Source organism: Rana temporaria, chromosome 2 (genome assembly GCF_905171775.1).
Source record: "Rana temporaria chromosome 2, aRanTem1.1, whole genome shotgun sequence".
NCBI classification, from domain to species: Eukaryota; Metazoa; Chordata; class Amphibia; order Anura; family Ranidae; genus Rana; species Rana temporaria.
The window spans coordinates 76,149,455-76,169,635 of NC_053490.1; the positions used below are offsets into that span (position 1 = coordinate 76,149,455).

The 20,181-nt window shown below is 40.5% G+C and overlaps 1 protein-coding gene across 8 annotated transcripts in view; it reads right to left on the minus strand.

Annotated features, from left to right (window-relative positions):
* The window catches only part of NBEA (neurobeachin), a 793,834-nt gene that overhangs the window by 63,499 nt on the left and 710,154 nt on the right, over nt 1-20,181 (minus strand). For all 8 annotated transcript variants that reach the window (XM_040340410.1, XM_040340408.1, XM_040340406.1 and 5 more), the window contains one exon: nt 13,552-13,671. In XM_040340410.1, coding sequence (XP_040196344.1) covers nt 13,552-13,671 — 120 coding nt within the window. The remainder of the gene's footprint in view (nt 1-13,551; nt 13,672-20,181) is intronic.

The window sequence follows — 20,181 nt, forward strand, 5'->3', positions numbered from 1 at the left end:
GCACAGTTTACCCTCTATTTTCAGGGTAAAAAAGTGAGTGTTATACGCCAATAAATACAGTATATAGAGAATTTTTTTTTTGGTGAGCTCTCACCTTAGCCACAAGCCTTTGTATATCAACATTTGGCAAATTACAGTCACAGGTTAAAGGAACTAGGTGACAGATAGGACCAGACATGTCCCAGGCCAGTGACACCACAGTTATTGGTGATATAGTGTTAACTACTTGAGCTGGTGCACTGGTATATTTTCTATAGACAAAAGCCATTTTTAAATTTCAGCTATGGGCCTGCTGTTTCAGCAATTACTTCCACGTAACATATGGCATATATATATTAATTATACGCGGCCAAGGCATTACCCCGTTCCACAGCTGCACGAATACACACCTTTTGTATGCTTGGCCGCTTTTGATTGCCGGTGCACAGCGACAGCTTCATGGTGGGAAAGTTCAAGTGGGTTTGCACTAGGACCCATACATGCCTGAGTTCATCCCTAATTGGGAGGACGTGGGCTTTATACCTCAGAGAGAACCCTGGAATATTTCAGTGGAAACTCTCCATCATCTATTGGTTGAAAGCTAACAAACCATCATGCCTATTCTTTCAACAGATGCTAAAAAAGCAATCGATAGAATAGGCTTGGTTTTTAAGCACAACGTTCTACAACAATTAAACATGGGTAAGAACATGCTTTAGTGAGCTGGGGCACTATAAAGTTGTCCAGCAGCAATGTTTAAGGTTAACAACAATTTTATTCCCATTGCTGAATAAAAACTGCTTATGACGACAAGGATGCCTTCTCTCCCTCATTTTTGTGCTCATATTGGAAGCATTATTGTGCAAAATCAGAAAGAACCCAAACATCTCAGAGGTCTAGATAGGCTTAATGCATCATAAACCACAGCTTTTGCAGAGGACATCCTGTTTTCCATAACCAGGCCCAGACCTCCCTGCCAAAACGTATGGCTGAACTCTTTAGATTTCAGGAATTCTCTAATTTTAAGATTAATCTGAGTAAATCAGAAACTCTACTTATTACTCTATAACACAGTGATGTAACTCAGTTACCTTCTGCCATCCATTTCTCTTGGCAGCACTCTATCATATATTTTGGCATTCAATTCACAAATGATTTTAAGAGATGTAATTTCCCAATGCTCTTACAGGTGGTGCAAAGGGACTTGTGGGAATGGAAAAAGGGTGCAAACATTAGAAATTAATGTCCTCCCTAGAATACCTTTTTACCTCTAAGTTTTAATGTCCAGTTTTCCAGCCCGGTACGTACGTTTTTTTAGACCTTTGTATGGGGAAACCATAAAGTCAGAATTGCCTTCTCCGTTCTGAGAAGGGCTAAAACCACAGGTGGGCTAGGCCTGTAGATCTCCAACTATATTATAAAGCATCAGTACTGATGTGAATAGTGAATTGGAAATCAGGAATCAGGCATAGACAACAGGGCCTTCGAGAAAAGATGAAGGCATGCCGGATATAATTTTATCTAGGCCCCTTGGAGTTGTGATCAATACATGAGACTGTCCAAACATACTTCCCCACTTTCTCATGCCACACAATGAATATGGATAGAGTAGGAAGCCCGTGTGAGCGAGGATCAACTAGGCCAGGTATGTAGTTAACCCTTGCATTAGGGAGGGGAACCCAGTGCAAAGGTAATTTAGCCTCAAATACTTTAGGATATTTGAATTTGTATTTTTTTTTTTTGTGAAACTTCCAAAAAAAGCCCTGGGGAAAGGAGGTCCCTATTAATACCTTTGCAAGTTTCTAATAGATATCAGCAAAGACTAGACATGTGCATTCGTTTTCGTCCAAATGCATTTTCGTCAGAATTTCAGGTATTTTCGTTACCGTTTTAACAAACGATAACGAAAGTGCAGAAAACGAAAACCGAAAGATCCGACATAAACAAATGCTTTATTTTAGTTTTCGTTGCGGTTGAATGTGCCTAATCTTAACTCTATTAGACCAATATTATTCGACAAAGAGAAAAGATTCGACATAGAAAGAAAAGATTCAACATTATAGAGACACGAAGAAGAGTCAACATAGAGAGAAAAGATTCGACATAGAGAGAAAAGATTTGACATTATAGAGACATGAAGATTCAATGAAGTAGCTAAAAACGTACGATCTCAGCGAGCGGACATTTATGGTGAAATGCTCTGCCCATAGGCTATAGAAGAATTGTAATGTTGGTTGACTAGTAGTTATAATAAATATAATTATTATTAGTCATACAACATTAGAATTCTACTATAGCTTGTAGGCGGAACATTCAACCAGAAATGTACGATTGCAGCATCGTACAGTTTCGCTGCTCCTTCAAATCTTTTTTTTTTTTTTTTAAGATTCCGTCGAATCTTCTTAGAACATTTAACAGACACCATAAGCCTTCAATGACAGATTCAACCTTAATTAATTTGGATTTTCGGACAAATGCATTTTTTAACGAAAAACAAAAGAAAAATGAATTTCGGGAGTAACTAAATACATTTATTTTTCGGACGAAAACGAAGTTCCGAAACAAAATATTTCAGCGTGCACATGTCTAGCAAAGACAGCAAAAATCCACCTCTAAAATATGGTAATGCTAAAAAACATAGGCTTCGTATCTGAGACACAGAGCCTTCATATTTGGAAATAAAACATTGGATAGGCCACTCTTGTAAATATGGTCCAAATTTTTACTGCCTTATTAAAACCTGAAAATAAATTTTCTGGCAAACTATACTGCATTGGAGAAAATCTCAAAACACATTTGTAATTTACAGGCTTGTGACAGGTCTGAGCTGTTGAAAAATTAAAGAGATTTTCAGGAATGTCTCGGCGTGATAAAAGGCGACTATTAACACTATCAAAACTGTATACCTCCTGAATCAAAACTGACATTTCATTTTAATACATTCCGCTAGAAAAGCTTACTGTTTTTATGGCTACTCTATGAAATGAAAGCCTGAAGGAGGTGTTTTTCACTCTCCTATCACTATCACAGAGTGTTTTATGGCTTCCATATTTCTTCTCAGCTAAAGGTGATCCCTGGGCATCTATTAAGTTGGAATGAGCCTCGCTATGGGTCAGTAAGTCAGTCCACATCATCTCCATTAACTGTATTAATTTACACTATGTCACCTTAACGACGTCTTGTCACAACAACCCTTTCACAAAACAACAAATTATACCCAGAAAGTCATAAAACTATTTTGAGAGGCTTTAGGGTCAGATTAGCGTTCAACAGTAGGTTCTTTAGATGTCAACTGTCATAGGGAAGGTTGGAAAGGGGCAGACAGAAATAGGAATAGTCATCAGACTGCAGAGCGAGTTAAGGTTGTTTCCGGGTGACTGGCTTCCTGATACGTCATTTTACTAGCCATTATTCCTTCCATATATTCTTTTTACTAACAATAAAAGACCATTTTACTACCAAGAAAAACACATTTTATAGAGAATCAAACAGATCTAAATTTAAAACAAAAAATACAATAAAATGCAGCTTACAAGAGATGTGTTGACTTCATTAGTCTCTTTTTTTCCCTTTATCTTCACCTGGTAATTCTACCAGTAACACTCTCCCTTCCTTTACTAGGCTGACAAAGCTCTCTCAACTGTACTGTATCTATGGTGCATCAGCTATGTCACTCTAGGCTGCTCCCTGGAGTTGGCCTACAGTCCCTGACATAACTTCTGATATTGGTTACATAGGGAACGGTGCGGATTGCAGTTCATAGACGTTAGTTAAGAACGCTGATAATAGGTGGCGATGCCAGTTATTTGCACAGGAAGTTACAAAGGCAATAAAATGCTAACAGGAGATATTTTTCTGTACTTGCAGAAAAAAAAATTGAAACAAATGCAGACATCATATCAAAAGACCAGTAAGCTGCAATAGATTACACATTTTTGTTCTTGGGCTTAAAGATCCTTAAGCACTGGTTCACATTGGTATGATTTGAGATGCGATTGGCCATGGCCAATCGCATCTCAAATCGGCTGCATTTCCCGGCAATGGCACCGTCCTAATCGGTGCGATGCCACATCTGCGTTCTTCTCATGGAGGCCATGGAAAATAGGTGGCAGCTCCACAAAACTGCTTGCCCACACTGACCCATTTAGGGTCAGTACTAAAAGCATTATAACAGGGATATGCAATTAGTGGACCTCCAGCTGTTGCAAAACTACAAATCCCAACGTGCCTCTGGGTGTCATGCTTGTGGTTTTTTAGAATCTTGCTATGCCTCATGGGAATTGTAGTTCTGCAACAGCTGTATGTCCTCTAATTGCATATCCCTGCCCTATAGGAACAAGTGAAAAATGACCATTAAAAACAAAAAGCTAAACCCTCCTGGCAAAACTCACTCTAGTCACAAAGTTAGAGAGCAGAACACTAAAATAGGTTGAAGGCACTCCATGTAGAATGTTTGCTTCTTACTAACATGAGGCAGTTATCACCAAAACTATTACAGCGATACCCCAAGGAGCAGCTTTGCTTCCTCAGTAGCTGCTACAGCTATCATCCTGAATGGGTCTGCAATTTTTGTAGGAGACTGAACATAGACTTAATTGATATCCCAGGATGGTGGGAGAAACTGGAACAAAAAGACAGCCTGGAAGAAGTTCAGGCAGGGCAACCGGTCTGGAAGAGACCACCGGGTAGAAAAAAAAAGTAGGGAGAGAGGAAAAGGGGGGGGGGCACAGAAGAGTAGGTGTTATGCTGAAAAAGGGGAAGAAAAGAAGAGAGAAAAAAAAAGAAGGATAAACTAATAAAAAAGGGGGTCAGAGAAATGTTCACGTTTTATGTCACATAAGTAGAGGGATTTATAAGTGGGGATGTTTTGGAGGGAGGGAGCTGGAGTGGGTGGATAGGGGTGGGCAGGGAGCTCGATTTCTGTAATCCCTCAGAGCTCAACCTCGAGGAGGAGGAGCCGGGGGCTGGGAATTGGAAAGGAGGGCCACGGTCAAGGGCCTCAGAGAGGCCAGTATTTCCTCCAAGGGAAAGGTGGGGGGGGGGGAGGGGGAGGCGGGGGGATGGAGGGAGGAGAAAGGGGTAGGGGAAGACAGGGAGGGAGGGGGGATTTGTAGTAGGGATGAAGGGACCCCAGAAATCCACGAAAAGCCAAGAAAATGTTATAAAAAATGTCGGAGATAAACATTATATCTTATAACGTCAGGGGCCTAAATGCACCCATTAAGCGCGCAAATATAATGAAGGAGCTTAGCTTATTGAAGGGGGATGTGATTATGTTGCAGGAGACCCATCTTACCATAGAAGCAACTCGCAAAAATATGACACAACTTTACCCGGCTTGGTATTTTGGAGATTCTCCAATTAGTCGAGCGAAAGGGGTCGCTATAGGTTTTGCCAAGGAGATCCGGTTTATAATAGATGAGAGAAGGGACTGTGATGTCTTATGAACAATAACTTAACCACAGCGTGATGTCTCACCTCCTTAATGACATCAGCAATAGATAAGAAAACCTCTGGAGAAAAATTAAGATACTAAGCTTTACAACACTGCTACATCAGCCATGGCAGCAATGGAAGACAATTATTGAGTGCCATACAAGAAAACTAACCAGTAAAACTCCAATCATGGTACAAAGGAATATGGAACCTGAACCTCATTGAACATGTTCAGCTGACAATTGGCGCAGGGCTCTGCAAATTTCCTGGCCTTTTGTTTTAACTGGTTCTTACAAGCCAACAGCTAGCTCAACATTTTACATAGCCATTAGATATAATTAGTGGAATAGCCCCTGAACTGTAATGCAACGTATACAAAATGGAAGACAGAAAGTGGAAATGGCATACAGCGGAACCAGCCTCTACATAGGGAGGTAAAGATACGGCTTCAGCCTCAAAATCTCCTGGCCATGGTTTACAGTGTGTACAAAATGGAGTTGACGTTACAATTTCTAATAATCAACCCCAAAACATCCTATTAATAAAATTAAAATATCTGTGTAGAGAATATCCTTAAGATTTTAGGCTGCAAACTTTAAAACACTCTATGATCACAGACTGTGTACTTTTATGGTCATGATGAAACAGTAAGCATGCACAGTGCAGGCAAAAGATGCAATAACTAAGATTCTCTATCAAGTTCACAATGCTTTGTGTTGGCTGGATTAATCTAATGTGCGTTGTTGCATAATATCCCCGGGCAAGTGAAACAAAAAGCCGTGGCTGAGGAGAAAAAGCCCACATTTTAAATGGATCTTGTCATTAATGCTTTATTAATTGCCCCAGGCCATGCAAGCTCGGTGTCGGGTAAGCCGTTACAATATGACACTTTAAGGTCAAATCCAATTCCTGCTGTGTTTTATGGAGTAGACCAAATATTGAGTTAACAGCGGGAAGGCAGAATTTATTGTATTTCTCCTCTTACCTCTGTGGCACAAACATTTGATCTAAATTAAAGCAGAAATTTTAATAGAAGCAGAAAACCTTCAGTACTCAAGATCAAACAAACATCAATTGTTTTAAACAGCTACAATAATTCTTGCAGGATTGTTGGTCTGCTTTCAAAATGATTCCCCACACAGATGTTCAATTTTAGAACAACTTCCTGGGTAATCACTTTATAGGGTTAAATAAACGGACGCATTAATTACTGACAGCAATATGGCAACATATTTACAATGTGCCAGGCAAAATACAGAGGATAATTACAGTGGCACTGACAACTATTACACACAAGTATGATAGGGTTATTTAAAAAGTATCAATCTTAAGTCTAATACCGCGTACACACGGTCGTTTTTTGTGATAAAAAAAACTTCATTTTTAAAAACGTAATTTAAAATGACCGTGTGTGGGGAAAACGTTGTTTTATGTCTTCTGAAAAATGACTAAAAAAAATTTGAGCATGCTTGAATTTTTTATGTCGTTTTTCAAAACGTCGTTTTTTGTGTCATAAAAATTGACCGTGTGTGGGCTAAAACGACGTTTAAAACAACGTTTTTAAACCCGCGTATGCTCAGAAGTTATGACGCGAGCTTGAATGGAACAGAGTGCTGCCGTACGTGCTGAACGTAACCACGCTTTGCTAGAGCATTTTGAAAAAACTATGGTGTGTAGGCAACGTCGTTTTTTAAAATGAAGTTTGAAAAACGTCGTTTTTTTTCATGAGAAAAAATGACGTTTTTTTTCATCACAAAAAACGACCGTGTGTACGCGGCATTAGGCTCCATGCACACTGAAGCTGATAAAGGGTATAAAAAAATACCAGTAGCTTTGCAGGGAGCCGTTCAATGTTTTTTTAACGTTTTTGCAATAGCTTTAATCAGCTTTTTTTGTGTCATAAAAATTTACCGTGTGTGGGCTAAAACAACGTTTAAAACAAAGTTTTTAAATCCGCGCATGCTCAGAAGCAAGTTATGACGCGAGCTTGAATGGAACAGAGTGCCGCCGTACGTGCTGAACGTAACCGCGCTTTGCTAGAGCATTTTGAAAAAACTATGGTGTGTAGGCAACGTCGTTTTTTAAAATGAAGTTTGAAAAATGTCGTGTTTTTTTTCATGAGAAAAAATGACGTTTTTTTTTCATCACAAAAAACGACCATGTGTACGCTTTTAAGCGTTTTTTTTTGCATTTTTCAGCATTTTTCCCCGCCAAAAAACGGCACTTTGAACGCAAATTTCGGGCGTTCAGAAAAAAGCCGATAAACTCCAAAGCTAACATAAAGTTCAGTTTATGGGCTTTAAAAAAAAAAAAAAGCCAAAACGCCAATAAACTGCAGTTTATCAGCTTCAGTGTGCATGGAGCCTCATGTATCATAAGGTTTTTGCTGGTCAGAGCCATAGACAAGATGCTGGGGGGGTATTTTATGCTTTACTTTATTTGCACATTTTAGAAAGTCTGTAGAAAACATGAAGCAGAAGTATAAGACTCTGTCATACTTACAGTTGTGTTCAAAATGATTCAACCCCCCAATGCTGTAAAGGGTTTTAGGGAATTTAGTGTACATTTGTAATTGTATTCAGAATGAAATCCTACAAGGACTTCTTAAAGAACCATATGCAACTAAAATGACATCAATTGGTTTTGTAATGCAGTAGTAAATGTTTATTTTGTGAATTCTTCATTTACACAATTATTCAACCCCTTAAAGACTACTACTCTGAAGAACAGAGGTTCATTGAAGTGTTTTCAATCAGGTATTGAAAACACCTGTGGATGTCAGGGAGCAGCAATAAAGCCTAATAAGCACCAATCAGGCAGCTTTAAAATGACTGTGATACTCAGCTCCTTCTAGACATTTACTGGTGTGGTTACAAACATGGTGAAGTCAAGAGAATGGTCCAGGAAGACAAGAGAAGAGGTGATTACTCTTCACAGGAAGGGCAATGGCTATAAGAAGATTGCAAAGATGTTAAACATACCAAGAGACACCATAGGAAGCATCATTCGCAAATTCAAGCCAAAGGGCACTGTTGAAACGCTACCTGGTCGTGGCAGAAAGAAGATGCTGACTTCGACTGCTGTGCGCTACCTGAAGCGTAGAGTGGAGAAAAGTCCCCTTGTGACTGCTGAGGAACTGAGAAAAGATTTGTCAGATGTGGGTACTGAAGTTTCTGCTCAGACAATACGGCGCACACTGCGTAATGAAGGCCTCCATGCCAGAACTCCCAGGCGCACCCCCTTGCTGTCTCCAAAGAATAAGAAGAGTCGACTGCAGTATGCAAAAATCATGTGGACAAACCACAGAAGTTTTGGGATTGTGTTCTGTGGACTGATGAAACAAAATTAGAAGTGTTTGGGCCCATGGATCAACGCTATGTTTGGAGGAGGAAGAACAAGGCCTATGATGAAAAGAACACCTTGCCTACTGTGAAGCATGGCGGGGGGTCAATCATGCTTTGGGGCTGTTTTGCTTCTGCAGGTACAGGGAAGCTTCAGCGTGTGCAAGGTACCATGAATTCTCTTCAGTACCAGGAGATAGTGGATAACAATGTGATGCAGTCCGTCACAAACCTGAGGCTTGGGAGACGTTGGACCTTTCAACAGGACAATGATCCCAAGCATACCTCCAAGTCCACTAGAGCATGGTTGCAGATTAAAGGCTGGAACATTTTGGAGTGGCCATCGCAGTCACCAGACTTAAATCCGATTGAGAACCTCTGGTGGGACTTAAAGAAAGCAGTTGCAGTGTGCAAGCCTAAGAATGTGACTGAACTGGAGGCTTTTGCCCATGACGAATGGGCGAAGATACCCGTAGATCGCTGCAAGACACTTGTGTCAAGCTATGCTTCAAGTTTAAAAGCTGTTATAACTGTAAAAGGATGTTGTACTAAGTACTAAGATTGAATGTCACTTGGGGGTTGAATAAAACTGATAATGATGTGAGCACAGAAAAGACATTTGTGGTTATTTCATTATAAATGTTATGTTATATTTGTCTGACCTACACGTGCCTCTTTGATTTAATTGTAAGCAGGATGACAGGATGATCAAAATCAATGTCAAACTGGGCAAAACAATCAATTTCAGTGGGGGTTGAATAATTTTGAATACAACTGTACCTTTTCCTTCAATTTCCCTTCTAAATGTTTTTTTTCCTTGTTTTCTTTGTCTGAATTTCTCACTTCCTGTTCCTCCTCAGTAAGCTGTTCTGGCTGACTAACCCCCAGCCAGATGACGGGGGCAAGCTTACTGAGGAGAAACAGGAAGTGAGAAATTCAGACAAAGAAAAAAAACATTTAGAAGGGAAATGGAAGGAAAAGGTAAGTGAACCAACAATGCACTAGCTTAAAGGAACCTATTTAGAAAATAAAAAACAAACCTTTACAACCCCCTTTAATGATATTTGCCACTGTAATTCTTACTTGAAGTGCACCTAGAAAGAAATTATTTTCTTAAATCACTTTCCATTAATAGACTAGACTTAAATAAACGGCTTGGGATTCAAATGGCTAAAAGAAGCTCATAGCTGCATCCACAGTTTTTTTGCAATTTCCTGGGTGATTTTAAGGTTTGACATGTTTGGTATCTTGTGAAAAAAGAGGGATAAGGGGGAAAGAGACCCACCCTTAGAAAGAAGTCATAAGGGGACCAAGCAGCTTAGCTAAGGAAAATTGTTTATTGCACAAATTTATTACAAAAACTGGGTACCCACCAACAACAACACATAGACTAAATGTTCAAATCAGACAACGTTGTCTTTGTAATGCAGCTGTGTCACATCATACAGCAAGCACACACCATGTACACAAGGATTAAATATCAATATATGGTACAAAAAGTGGCAGTAAAATTGGCACAAACGTCCCAGTGAAGAGCACCATTCAGGACATGTGCATTTCCAGCCACCATTGACCACCAAGCCCCAGCCTGGGGGGTATAAAGTGTAACTGTTAAAGACCTGAGTACTGAGTAGTAAGCCCTGTGAAGCCAGTGCTTCCGGATAAACAAATATCATCTTGATGGCCATCTAATGGTAAGCGCTGTGGAAGGTGGCATATGTAACCCCAACAGTCATTTGTTTCAGACCTGCAGCCTCTGGCTAAGCCATATGTAGGTGGGGGGGGGGGGGTAACTCAGTAGTAGGTCAGAGAAAATTGAATAGTGGGTAGAATGTATCTGCAGGGCAGGACTTGTTTATTTTACAGTGATTAGAACAGTCAAAGGACCAAAGGTCAGCTCACCCGACCATTAGATATGGGTCTCCGATGGCAGAAAAAAAACACATCCCGGGTGACCCCGTGAAGATCCACCTAGTGGAAGATCTCATACTGCCCAATGCGGGTACTCAGGGTGTTTGATTCCCGTGTAGAGATCCGAGAGGCATCACAATCTGGATCCGCCTACTATTGCTGTAGCGCTGTTGAGCCGTCTAGACTCCCTGCAGAGAAATCACTCCCACTGTTATGGTAATGTATTGCGATTGCGCTGACATGATGAAGTGCGTCATCCGTGACGTCAAAAGCGTCACTGTCGTGGTTTAATCACTTACATGTTTCACCCAGTCACGTGGGTTTTATCATCCTTGGGATGTGAACTGCCTACTTGCACATTATGGCACATTTACTTCCTAGTGTGCCTTTCTCCAGTGGCGACACCAATACCCGTTTCATCCAACATCTCCCCTGCTGCTCCTTTCAGTTTCCACAGTGGTCCTCTTCAACCAATGCACGTATGATGTCATTTTTGTAAATTACGTTGTTCCTTGCATCTGATTCTATTCTCTATGAGCAAAATTGGCAGGAGTGTGGGGCAATTATTTATATGGCAAAAGAGACTTTAAATATCTCTTTGGCCAAAAACCTCTAGCATTATTCTTATTTTATTTTTTATTTATTTTTACTCTGAGACTTCATTTTTACTTCCCAATTGATTCCAATGCAATCTGATATATCCCCATTTTACATCCCTTATAAACAATAAAAAAAGCTGTTTCAGAAATAATACTTTGACAAAGTTTACAAAGGCTTTTAAAGATAATCCAAGCCACTTTGTTAAAATTGCACAGCAACTGTCTGCATTAGAAAGTAAACTTGTGCTGAGGATCTTCTGGGGCCACTTTCTTTTAAACTGCTTGAAGCAACAATGTGCCCAGCCACTGACATGACCCTTTAATTCTTTTCTCCTATGATTGTTTTTTTGTAGAGGATATTTTTATGACCCTCCCATAGGCCTGATCCATTACCTGGTCTCGGATGGCAACCAAGCAGTGGTATAGCAATGCAGATTTTGAAAAGTGTGAGAGGCTTTTATGGTTTTGGGAATATGGGACCCAAGTAGAGGTCTGTACAATATGGTTTTACTTGTCTTTTAGTAGCCGACTACAACAGGGCTTTAACTAATGCCATTCCAGCACATTTATAGTGCATTAAGAGAAAAAGGACTCCAAACAAGTCACTTTCACCAATGTCTCACCCTCCGTGACTATATCATTGTGAAGCACAGTTCTATGCAACTTTTTCTAAATGTAACATAATTGAATGTTAAATTCAATAAAACAAAATCTCTAGGCCAACATTGACATGACAAGTGATCAAAAAAGTATATAAGGTACATCTTTTTGTCAAAGGAGGGTTTGACTATTAAAGCCTTCGACCTTCCAGACCAGGAGTGGGCTGAAGATCTGGAACAATATTCCCAAGTAATTTAACCACTTCCCGCCCAGGCAATAGACAATTGAAGTGAAGTGAAGTGAATCTGTAATCCTGACTGGACGTCTAGCAGGATAACGTGGGGGCGCGCAGCACGGCAATCGGTGGTGCGGGGTGTCAGCCTGACACCCTGCATCTCCGGTTTCGGTAAAGAGCCTCCGACGTGATCAGCCGTGTCCGATCACGGCTGATCACGATGTAAACAGGAAGAGCTGTTGATCAGCTCTTCCTCACTCGCGTCTGACAGGGCCTCTTCTGACAGGGGGGTATACGCTGATTGTTGATCAGCGTAGCCCCCCGCGGATGCCCACACTGGACCACCAGGGAAGCCACCAGGACCACCAGGGAAGCCACCAGGACCACCAGGGAAGGGGGCAACATGGATGGCCAGGTATGTACCACATGGCCATCCACACGTTAAAAAAATATTTGTAATATATGCCAATCAGTGCCCACAAATAGGCCCTGACTGGCAACATGGGCACAACATAGGAAACATTTAAAAAAGTGATGCCCAGCAATGCCACCATCAGTGCCACCCCTCAGTGTCCATCAGTGCCACCTCTCAGTGACCATCAGTGCCCACCTATCAGTGCCAACCATAAGTACCCATCAGTGCCGCCTATGAGTGCCCATCAGTGCCGCCTATGAGTGCCCATCAGTGCCGCCTATGAGTGCCCATCAGTGCCGCCTATGAGTGCCCATCAGTGCCGCCTATGAGTGCCCATCAGTGCCGCCTATGAGTGTCCATCAGTGCCGCATACCAGTGCTGCCTATCAGTGCCCATTAGTGCCGCCCATTAGTGACCATCATCAGTGCCACCTCATTGGTGCCACCAGATCGGTGCCCATCAGTGCAGCCATATCAGTGCCCGTATTTGAAGAAGAAAATTTACTTATTTACAAAAAAATTAACAGAATTTATTTTAATTGTCTTTTTTTTTTTAAATGGTCTTTTTTTTTTTAAATGGTCTTTTTTTTTTTTAAATGGTCTTTTTTTAGTTGTTGTGCAAAAAATAAAAATTGCAGAGGTGATCAAATACCACCAAAAGAAAGCTCTATTTGTGGGAACAAAATGGTAAAAAAAATTGTTTGGGTACAGTGTAGCATGACCGCGCAATTGTCATTCAATTTACTACAGTGCTGAAAGCTGAAAATTGGCTTGGGCAGGAAGGTGCGTAAGTGCCTGGTATGGAAGCGGTTAAACATATTTAAGTAAATTCCCCAATAATTTACACATATTTAAGTAAACCAATAGCTTGTTTTCTTGGTAAAAGACAAAAACAATAGTCTGTACTTTAATTGAATGTTTTTTCTGTTACTGAAGTAGGTCAACCTAGTGTTCTGGTAACTGGACCCATCTTACTTGGTGCCATTAGAACAGATTGTAGGGCAATGTGCAGATATATCTATACAAAATCCTTTACCTTTACATCAGATGTGTCTCTTTGGCAGTTTCTCCACGATCTTGCCACAGCAGAGAATGTTCGATCCGGGTGGTCAAACTTGGCTTCGTTGGCATTAAGAAAAAATGTAGTGAAAGGTTCCTACAAAAAAAAAAAAGAAATGATTGCGTGAATAATCCAATGGAAATTTCTGTGTATTTTCTTGACTTGTGTTATTGATTTTTTTTTCTTTTGCAAATTTAATTTATTGGATTTTTAAAATAAAAGACACAGGTTACCTTGCATAGTTTACTAAACACAGCCTAAGTATTTAAAGAGAATTCACACATTACATGTTTCTCTTTTGGGTAACACACTGATCATCTATCTGTAGTAAAAAAAATAAAGGTTATCAAATGCTTTGAGCCGCCAAACCTTTTTGGTGCTGCACAGAATGGGATTTCATATTTATTAAAATTTCAAAATCATCTGAATGATAAAATCATAAAAATTTACAATATATGCATTTTTATATTTTATAAATGTTTTCGTATATTTTGATTTCATTAATAAAAACCTCTTTGCATTTATCGTATATACTTGAGTATTAGGCCCGGTACACACGGTCGCACAAAACCGATGAGAATGGACCGAGGTTCAGTTTCATCGGTCCAAACCGACCGTGTGTATAGCCCATCGGTCTGTTTTCCTTCAGTCCAAAATTTTAAAACATGCTTCAAAACTGAACCGATGGACCGCTGCCTGATCGGTCCAAACCGATGGTTAGTACAGAAAGCATCGGTTCAAAACCCGCGCATGCTCAGAATCAAGTCGACGCATGCTTGGAAGCATTGAACTTAGTTTTTTCAGCACGTTGGTGTTTGACGTCACCGCGTTCTGACCCGATCGGTTTTTGGAACGATGGTGTGTACGCACATCAGGCCACTTCAGCGGTGAACCACGTCGGACCAGTGTGTACGGGGCCTAAGCCGACCCGAGTATAAGCCGAGGCACCTAATTTTACCACAAAAAAGTGGGAAAACGTATTGACTCGAGTATAAGCCTAGGGTGAGAATGCAGCAGCTACTGTAAGCGGAAAAGAGGGTCAACAATGCCCATTTGCAGCCTAGCCTCACTGCGCCCATTTGCAGCCTGACCTCACTGTGCCCATTTGCAGCCTGACCTCACCATGCCTATTGCAGCTCTTCAACTTGACCATCCTCTCACCTACATTCTCTCTACTGTTTGTAATGTTAAGAAATGTTCCATCACTGTGGGGATGTGAGTCTCCCTGGGTGTACTCGTAGTATGGCAGGATCCAGTTGGTTCCCCCGGGAGGTCCCGTTAACATAGCACCCATGGGAATTTGCAGCCTGACCTCACCGTGCCCATTGCAGAATCCGATCTGTGTACCGAGTCCGTGCAGTGTTAAAAACTTGCGCAATTCCTTGTGCTGTTCCGTGATAAGTGGAACACTCGGCTTCCCAGCAAACACTGTCTTCAGTGTTCCGCCTATCACGGACGCCCTCTCGTCTATCACGGACGAGAGGGTGTCTGTGATAGGCAAAACACTGAACACAGTGTTTGCTGGGAAACCGAGTGTTCCGTCAATCACGGAACAGCACAAGGAGGAGCGCGAGTTTTTAACACTGCACGGACTCGGGTACACAGATCAGATTCTGCAATGGGCACGGTGAGGTCAGGCGGCAATGGACTCCGGTACGCTGACTCGAGTATAAGCCGAGGGGGTAATTTTTAGCCCCAAAAAACTGAAAAACTCGGCTTATACTCGAGTATATACGGTATATATTTTTGGATATTTGGATTTTGCTTTCTTTATTGAATAAAAACCTATTGCATTTATATATATTTTTTCGTATATTTAGAAGTTTTTTTTTTCTTTTTTGTTAAAAACCTCTTAGTACTTTCTGATTACTGGCAGCACAACCTTTTAAAGGAGAATGAGTTGCAGCTGAGCTTACACAAGAATCTGAATGTTTCTTCTAACCAAAATCAAATAAAACTTTTTTTATAGCAACAAAAACAAAAAAGGGTTTCTTTTCCTTTCTCATTCTATCCAGAACCAAAAACAAATCAGAAAGGGGAATTCAAACACAATAACTATTTGATATGAAAGCTTCTATAGAAATCAGAATGTTCCATTGCTTGCATAGGCGACTGGTTTTCCCTAAAATAAAAACCTTATATCTTTACCAATTTGTATCAAAATATTAAAAACACACATTTCACCATCTCCTCTAGGTAGGAAGGCTGCCGCTCCAGGTGAGCACACTACAACAATCAATGTCCACTCAGAAACCAATGGGTGCCGGCAATGCACGGGATATGCAAAAGGAGAGAGATATGGACAGCCGCACTCCATTGGAGTGCGGCTGTTCATATCTTTCTTCTTTTGCATATCACCATCTCCTCTACTTGTATCAAAACTGCAATGTTAGATTTACAAAGAACATCATCTATCACTGAAATTGTGGCAATACAGAATAGAAGTTTATATTCTGCAATGCCATATATTCCATTATAATCACTTAGAGTTAATATGGAAAACACTGCCTACAGCATAAAAAAAAAAAAACTTTAATAAAAGCAGTAGATTTTCACTCTAAGTCAGCAATCAGAGTTGCAAGCACGCCAATTATGTTAAAGCAGTTGTATGGCTCCACAGCTTGCCTTTGCCCACAGTTGGTGGTAGATTATACCAGCATGCTGCCTATATGATCTGCTTACATGGCTTTTAAATAATAAATTATATTTACTTAAACATGCACAGTGGGCAACAGTCAAGTAATAACTTACACTAAAATTGCATACTCAAGCATTACACTATGAAGAGGCGAAGTAGCCTCTACAATTCTTGAATATCAGATATTGTGCTACAGAATTACAGTATAAAAATAATAGCTTTCTTATATTCACATATGGGCTGAGATTATGAAATAACCACAGTATCTACACAAGTCCAATGGACCAAAATTATCACATACAACAATGTTGCCTTTCTCAACCTTTCTAACCTGGAGGAATCCTTGAAATAATTTTTTAGTCTCGAAGAACTACTGCTAATAATTACTATATCTACAGCTTACGCTATATAAGTGTGATGGTCAATTAGAAGAGTGTTCCTTATGTTTAGGATCAGTAGATGGAATTACAGATAGCTAAAAAAGATCATTGGTGGTGGTGGTTACTTATCTGATGCCGCATACTCACAATTTCCGACCAGAAAAGTTTGATGTGAGCTTTTGGTCGGAAATTCCGACCGTGTGTAGGCACCATCGGACATTTTCTGTTGGAATTTCCGACAGCAAAAATTTGAGAGCTGGTTCTCAAATTTTCCGACAGGAAAAGTTGTTGTCGGAAATTCCGATCATCTGTATGCAATTCCGACGCACAAAAATCCTAGGCATGCTCGGAATCATTGAACTTTATTTTTCTCGGCTCGTCATAGTGTTGTATGTGACCGCGTTCTTGACGTTCGGAATTTCCGACATTTGTGTGACTATGTGTATGCAACACAAGTTTGAACCAACATTCCGTCGGAAAAAATCCACGGTTTTCTTGTTGGAAATTCCAATCGTGTGTACGCGGCAAGAGAGGAATAAATTGCTCATTGCTCAATGAACTCTTAACCTCTGAAGGAGCCAAATTGTTGCAGGGAACACCGGTTTATAATACCTGCACCAATGGCTGAGGTAAAAGGCAAAGCTTCAAAGCCTATGAATCTGTGCAGAACCTGTGCAGAAATAAACACAGTGGCTGCCATTGCTATCTTTAAAAGTGGTTATAAAGCCTCAAGGTTTTTACCTTAATGCATTCTATGCATTAAGGTGGAAAACCTTCTGTGCTGCAGCTCCCACCCCTCAGACCCCCCCCTTTTTCTTACCTGAGCCCAAACCGATCCAGTGATGTGCACAAGCTGCTATTTCTCTCCTCAATGGACAGATTGATAGCAGCAGGAGCCCTTTAACCAGCTCAGGCATATATACTGCGGCACAATAGTTCTCCTGGGCGAAATCCTTCCCTTTTTTAGCCACCAGAGGGCACGTGTGCCACTGGCCACAGTCAATAGCGTGCACAAACGCCAGTGCAGGGATTTGTGTGTGTAAACACACAAATCCCTGCACTGTCAGAGTAGAGGAGACATGTCGTTTGTTCCTAGTAAGTAGGAACAGCGATGTGTCACCTCTCCTACTCAGTCCTATCCCAATACAGTTAAGAACACACTGAGGGAACACACATTTAACCCCTTGATCGCCCCCTAGTGTTAACCCCCTACACTACTAGTGACATTTACACAGTAACCAGTGCAATTTTGTAGCACTGATCGCTGTATAAATGTCAATGGTCCCAAAAATGTGTCAAAAGTGTCCGATATGTCCGTCGGAATGTCGTAGTACCGCAAAAAAAAAATCACAGATCGCCGCTGTTACTAGTAATAAAATAAAAAAATCTTTCCCATAGTTTGTAGCCACTATAACTTTTGCGCAAAACAATCAATATACGCTTATTGCATTTTTTTTACCAAAAATATGTAGAAGAATATATATTGGCCTAAACTGATGAAGAAATTAGTTTTTTTTGTTTTGTTTTTGGGGGAGATATTATAGCAAAAAGGTAAAAATACCACCAAAACTAAGCTCTATTTGTGGGGAAAAAGGATGCAAATTGTGTTTGTTTACAGCATTGCATGACTGTACAATTGTCAGTTAAAGTGACACAGTGGCAAATTGTAAAAAGTGCTCTGGTCAGGAAGGGGGTAAAATCTTCTGGGGCTGAGGTGGTTAATATCTAGTAAATGGAGGTTCTTAATTCTCACCTACTTATACTTGGTTAATTTCATTGACCCACCAGGCAATAAAAAGAGATGAAAAGAACACAGCTTTTGGCCTTTATAAGTTGTTGTACCTTTAAATAGGATGACAGTTACTCCATGTCTCAACCACACTCTATTTAGACTGCACAGTCCTGCCTAACAGGCCGGTTGACAAGAACAGAAAGTAAACCAGAGTTGTAATACAGTGTAATGAACCCGCTTCGCTGTTCAATCACCTGGCTAGGAGTGGATTAGTAACCAAGCTGTAGTGCTTAACTTCAGCTGAGAAATGTGAGGTCAATGAACTGCTAATGTTGCCTACCAGTGATGCCTGAATCACAAGGATGGCTGAACAGAATGAAAAAAAAAAATCCTAATAAAAAGCAGTTCACAGATGCAATACTGTATAATTTAGTTGTAAAAAAAAGCTGATCACTTTAAGTTCATCTTTAATATTTAATGTGCAGACAAGTACAGCCCATACTTTATCACAAGGACTATCCTGCAACAAAATATTGCTCGTCACAATAATACGTTTACAATATAGATCAGTGTTGAAAATGCCTCTTGAATGTAGGCAGCTCTCTGTGAGCTTTCTCAAGAGTTCCTTTATATAAGCAAACTGGTACTCTAGGTTTAGTGGCCCTTTAAACTTCACGACCTTGTTATTTCTGCACACTGTATAACTTTTATGGCTCGCAAACATAACAGCTGCAACATTTACTCTGAATTCCAAAATTTTACTAATAACACTAATATAAACATGCATATTTTATGTTCACCATCAGTAATGGCCAGATAAACCCAAGCTTCTTTAAATATACTAGCAGATCGAGGAGTGATGTGGCTTTGGTACAATGCTGTTTTTGGCTTGCGTGCCGAATTCATAATGAGCTTGGGGTCACCTAGTTTGCCCCAGGGGCCCTAATAGCCTGTATCCCATACAAATAAACTTTTATTATGGAACTGGATGGTATTTTTCTTTGGGAACATTTGGATAAAGTTACAAGAGAACGTGGGAAAGCTAGCAGTCCATGTACCTGCTCACCTTGTCAAGTAACAGAGAGGTACAGTCTGACAGAGTGTGTACATTTATGTGCTTTGAAACGGATAGGCAATCCCAATCCACAGAAACATAGTATTGGGCTATGATTGACAGAGAGGCTTCCATGTCTCCAGAAAAAGTTTTATCCAGACTTTAAAAGCCCACCAGAAATTATTGATGCTTTTTTTTAGGATATCTGAGGCACACTTTTTAAAGCGGTAGTAAACCACAGTTTGTTTAAAAAGTCCCTACAAGGCAATGTCATAATGTGCTAGTATACACTGCATACTAGCACAATATGCCACATACACACGATCGGAAATTCCGACAAGAAAACCGTGGATTTTTTTCCGAGGGAATTTTGGATCAAGCTTGTCTTGCAAACACACGGTCACACCAAATTCCGACTATCAAGAATGTGGTGATGTACAACACGACGACGAGCCGAGAAAAATTAAGTTTAATGCTTCTGAGCATGAGAATGCGTAGGATTTTTCTCCGTCGGAATTGCAAACAGACGATCGGAATTTCCGACAAGAACTTTTCCCATAGGAAAATTTGAGAACCAGCTCTCGAATTTTTTTGGGCGGAATTTACTAGAGAAAAATTCCGTTGGAGCCTACACACGGTCAGAGTTTCCGACCAAAGGCTCACATCAGACTTTTCTTGGCGGAATTTCCGATCGTGTGTACGTGGCATTAGAAGCCACGCTGGCCCTGCTGAGAGGGCTTACATCTTCCACCTCTTACCTGGGTTCGTGGCCTCCAGCTACATGAAAGGCCAGGGGCACCTT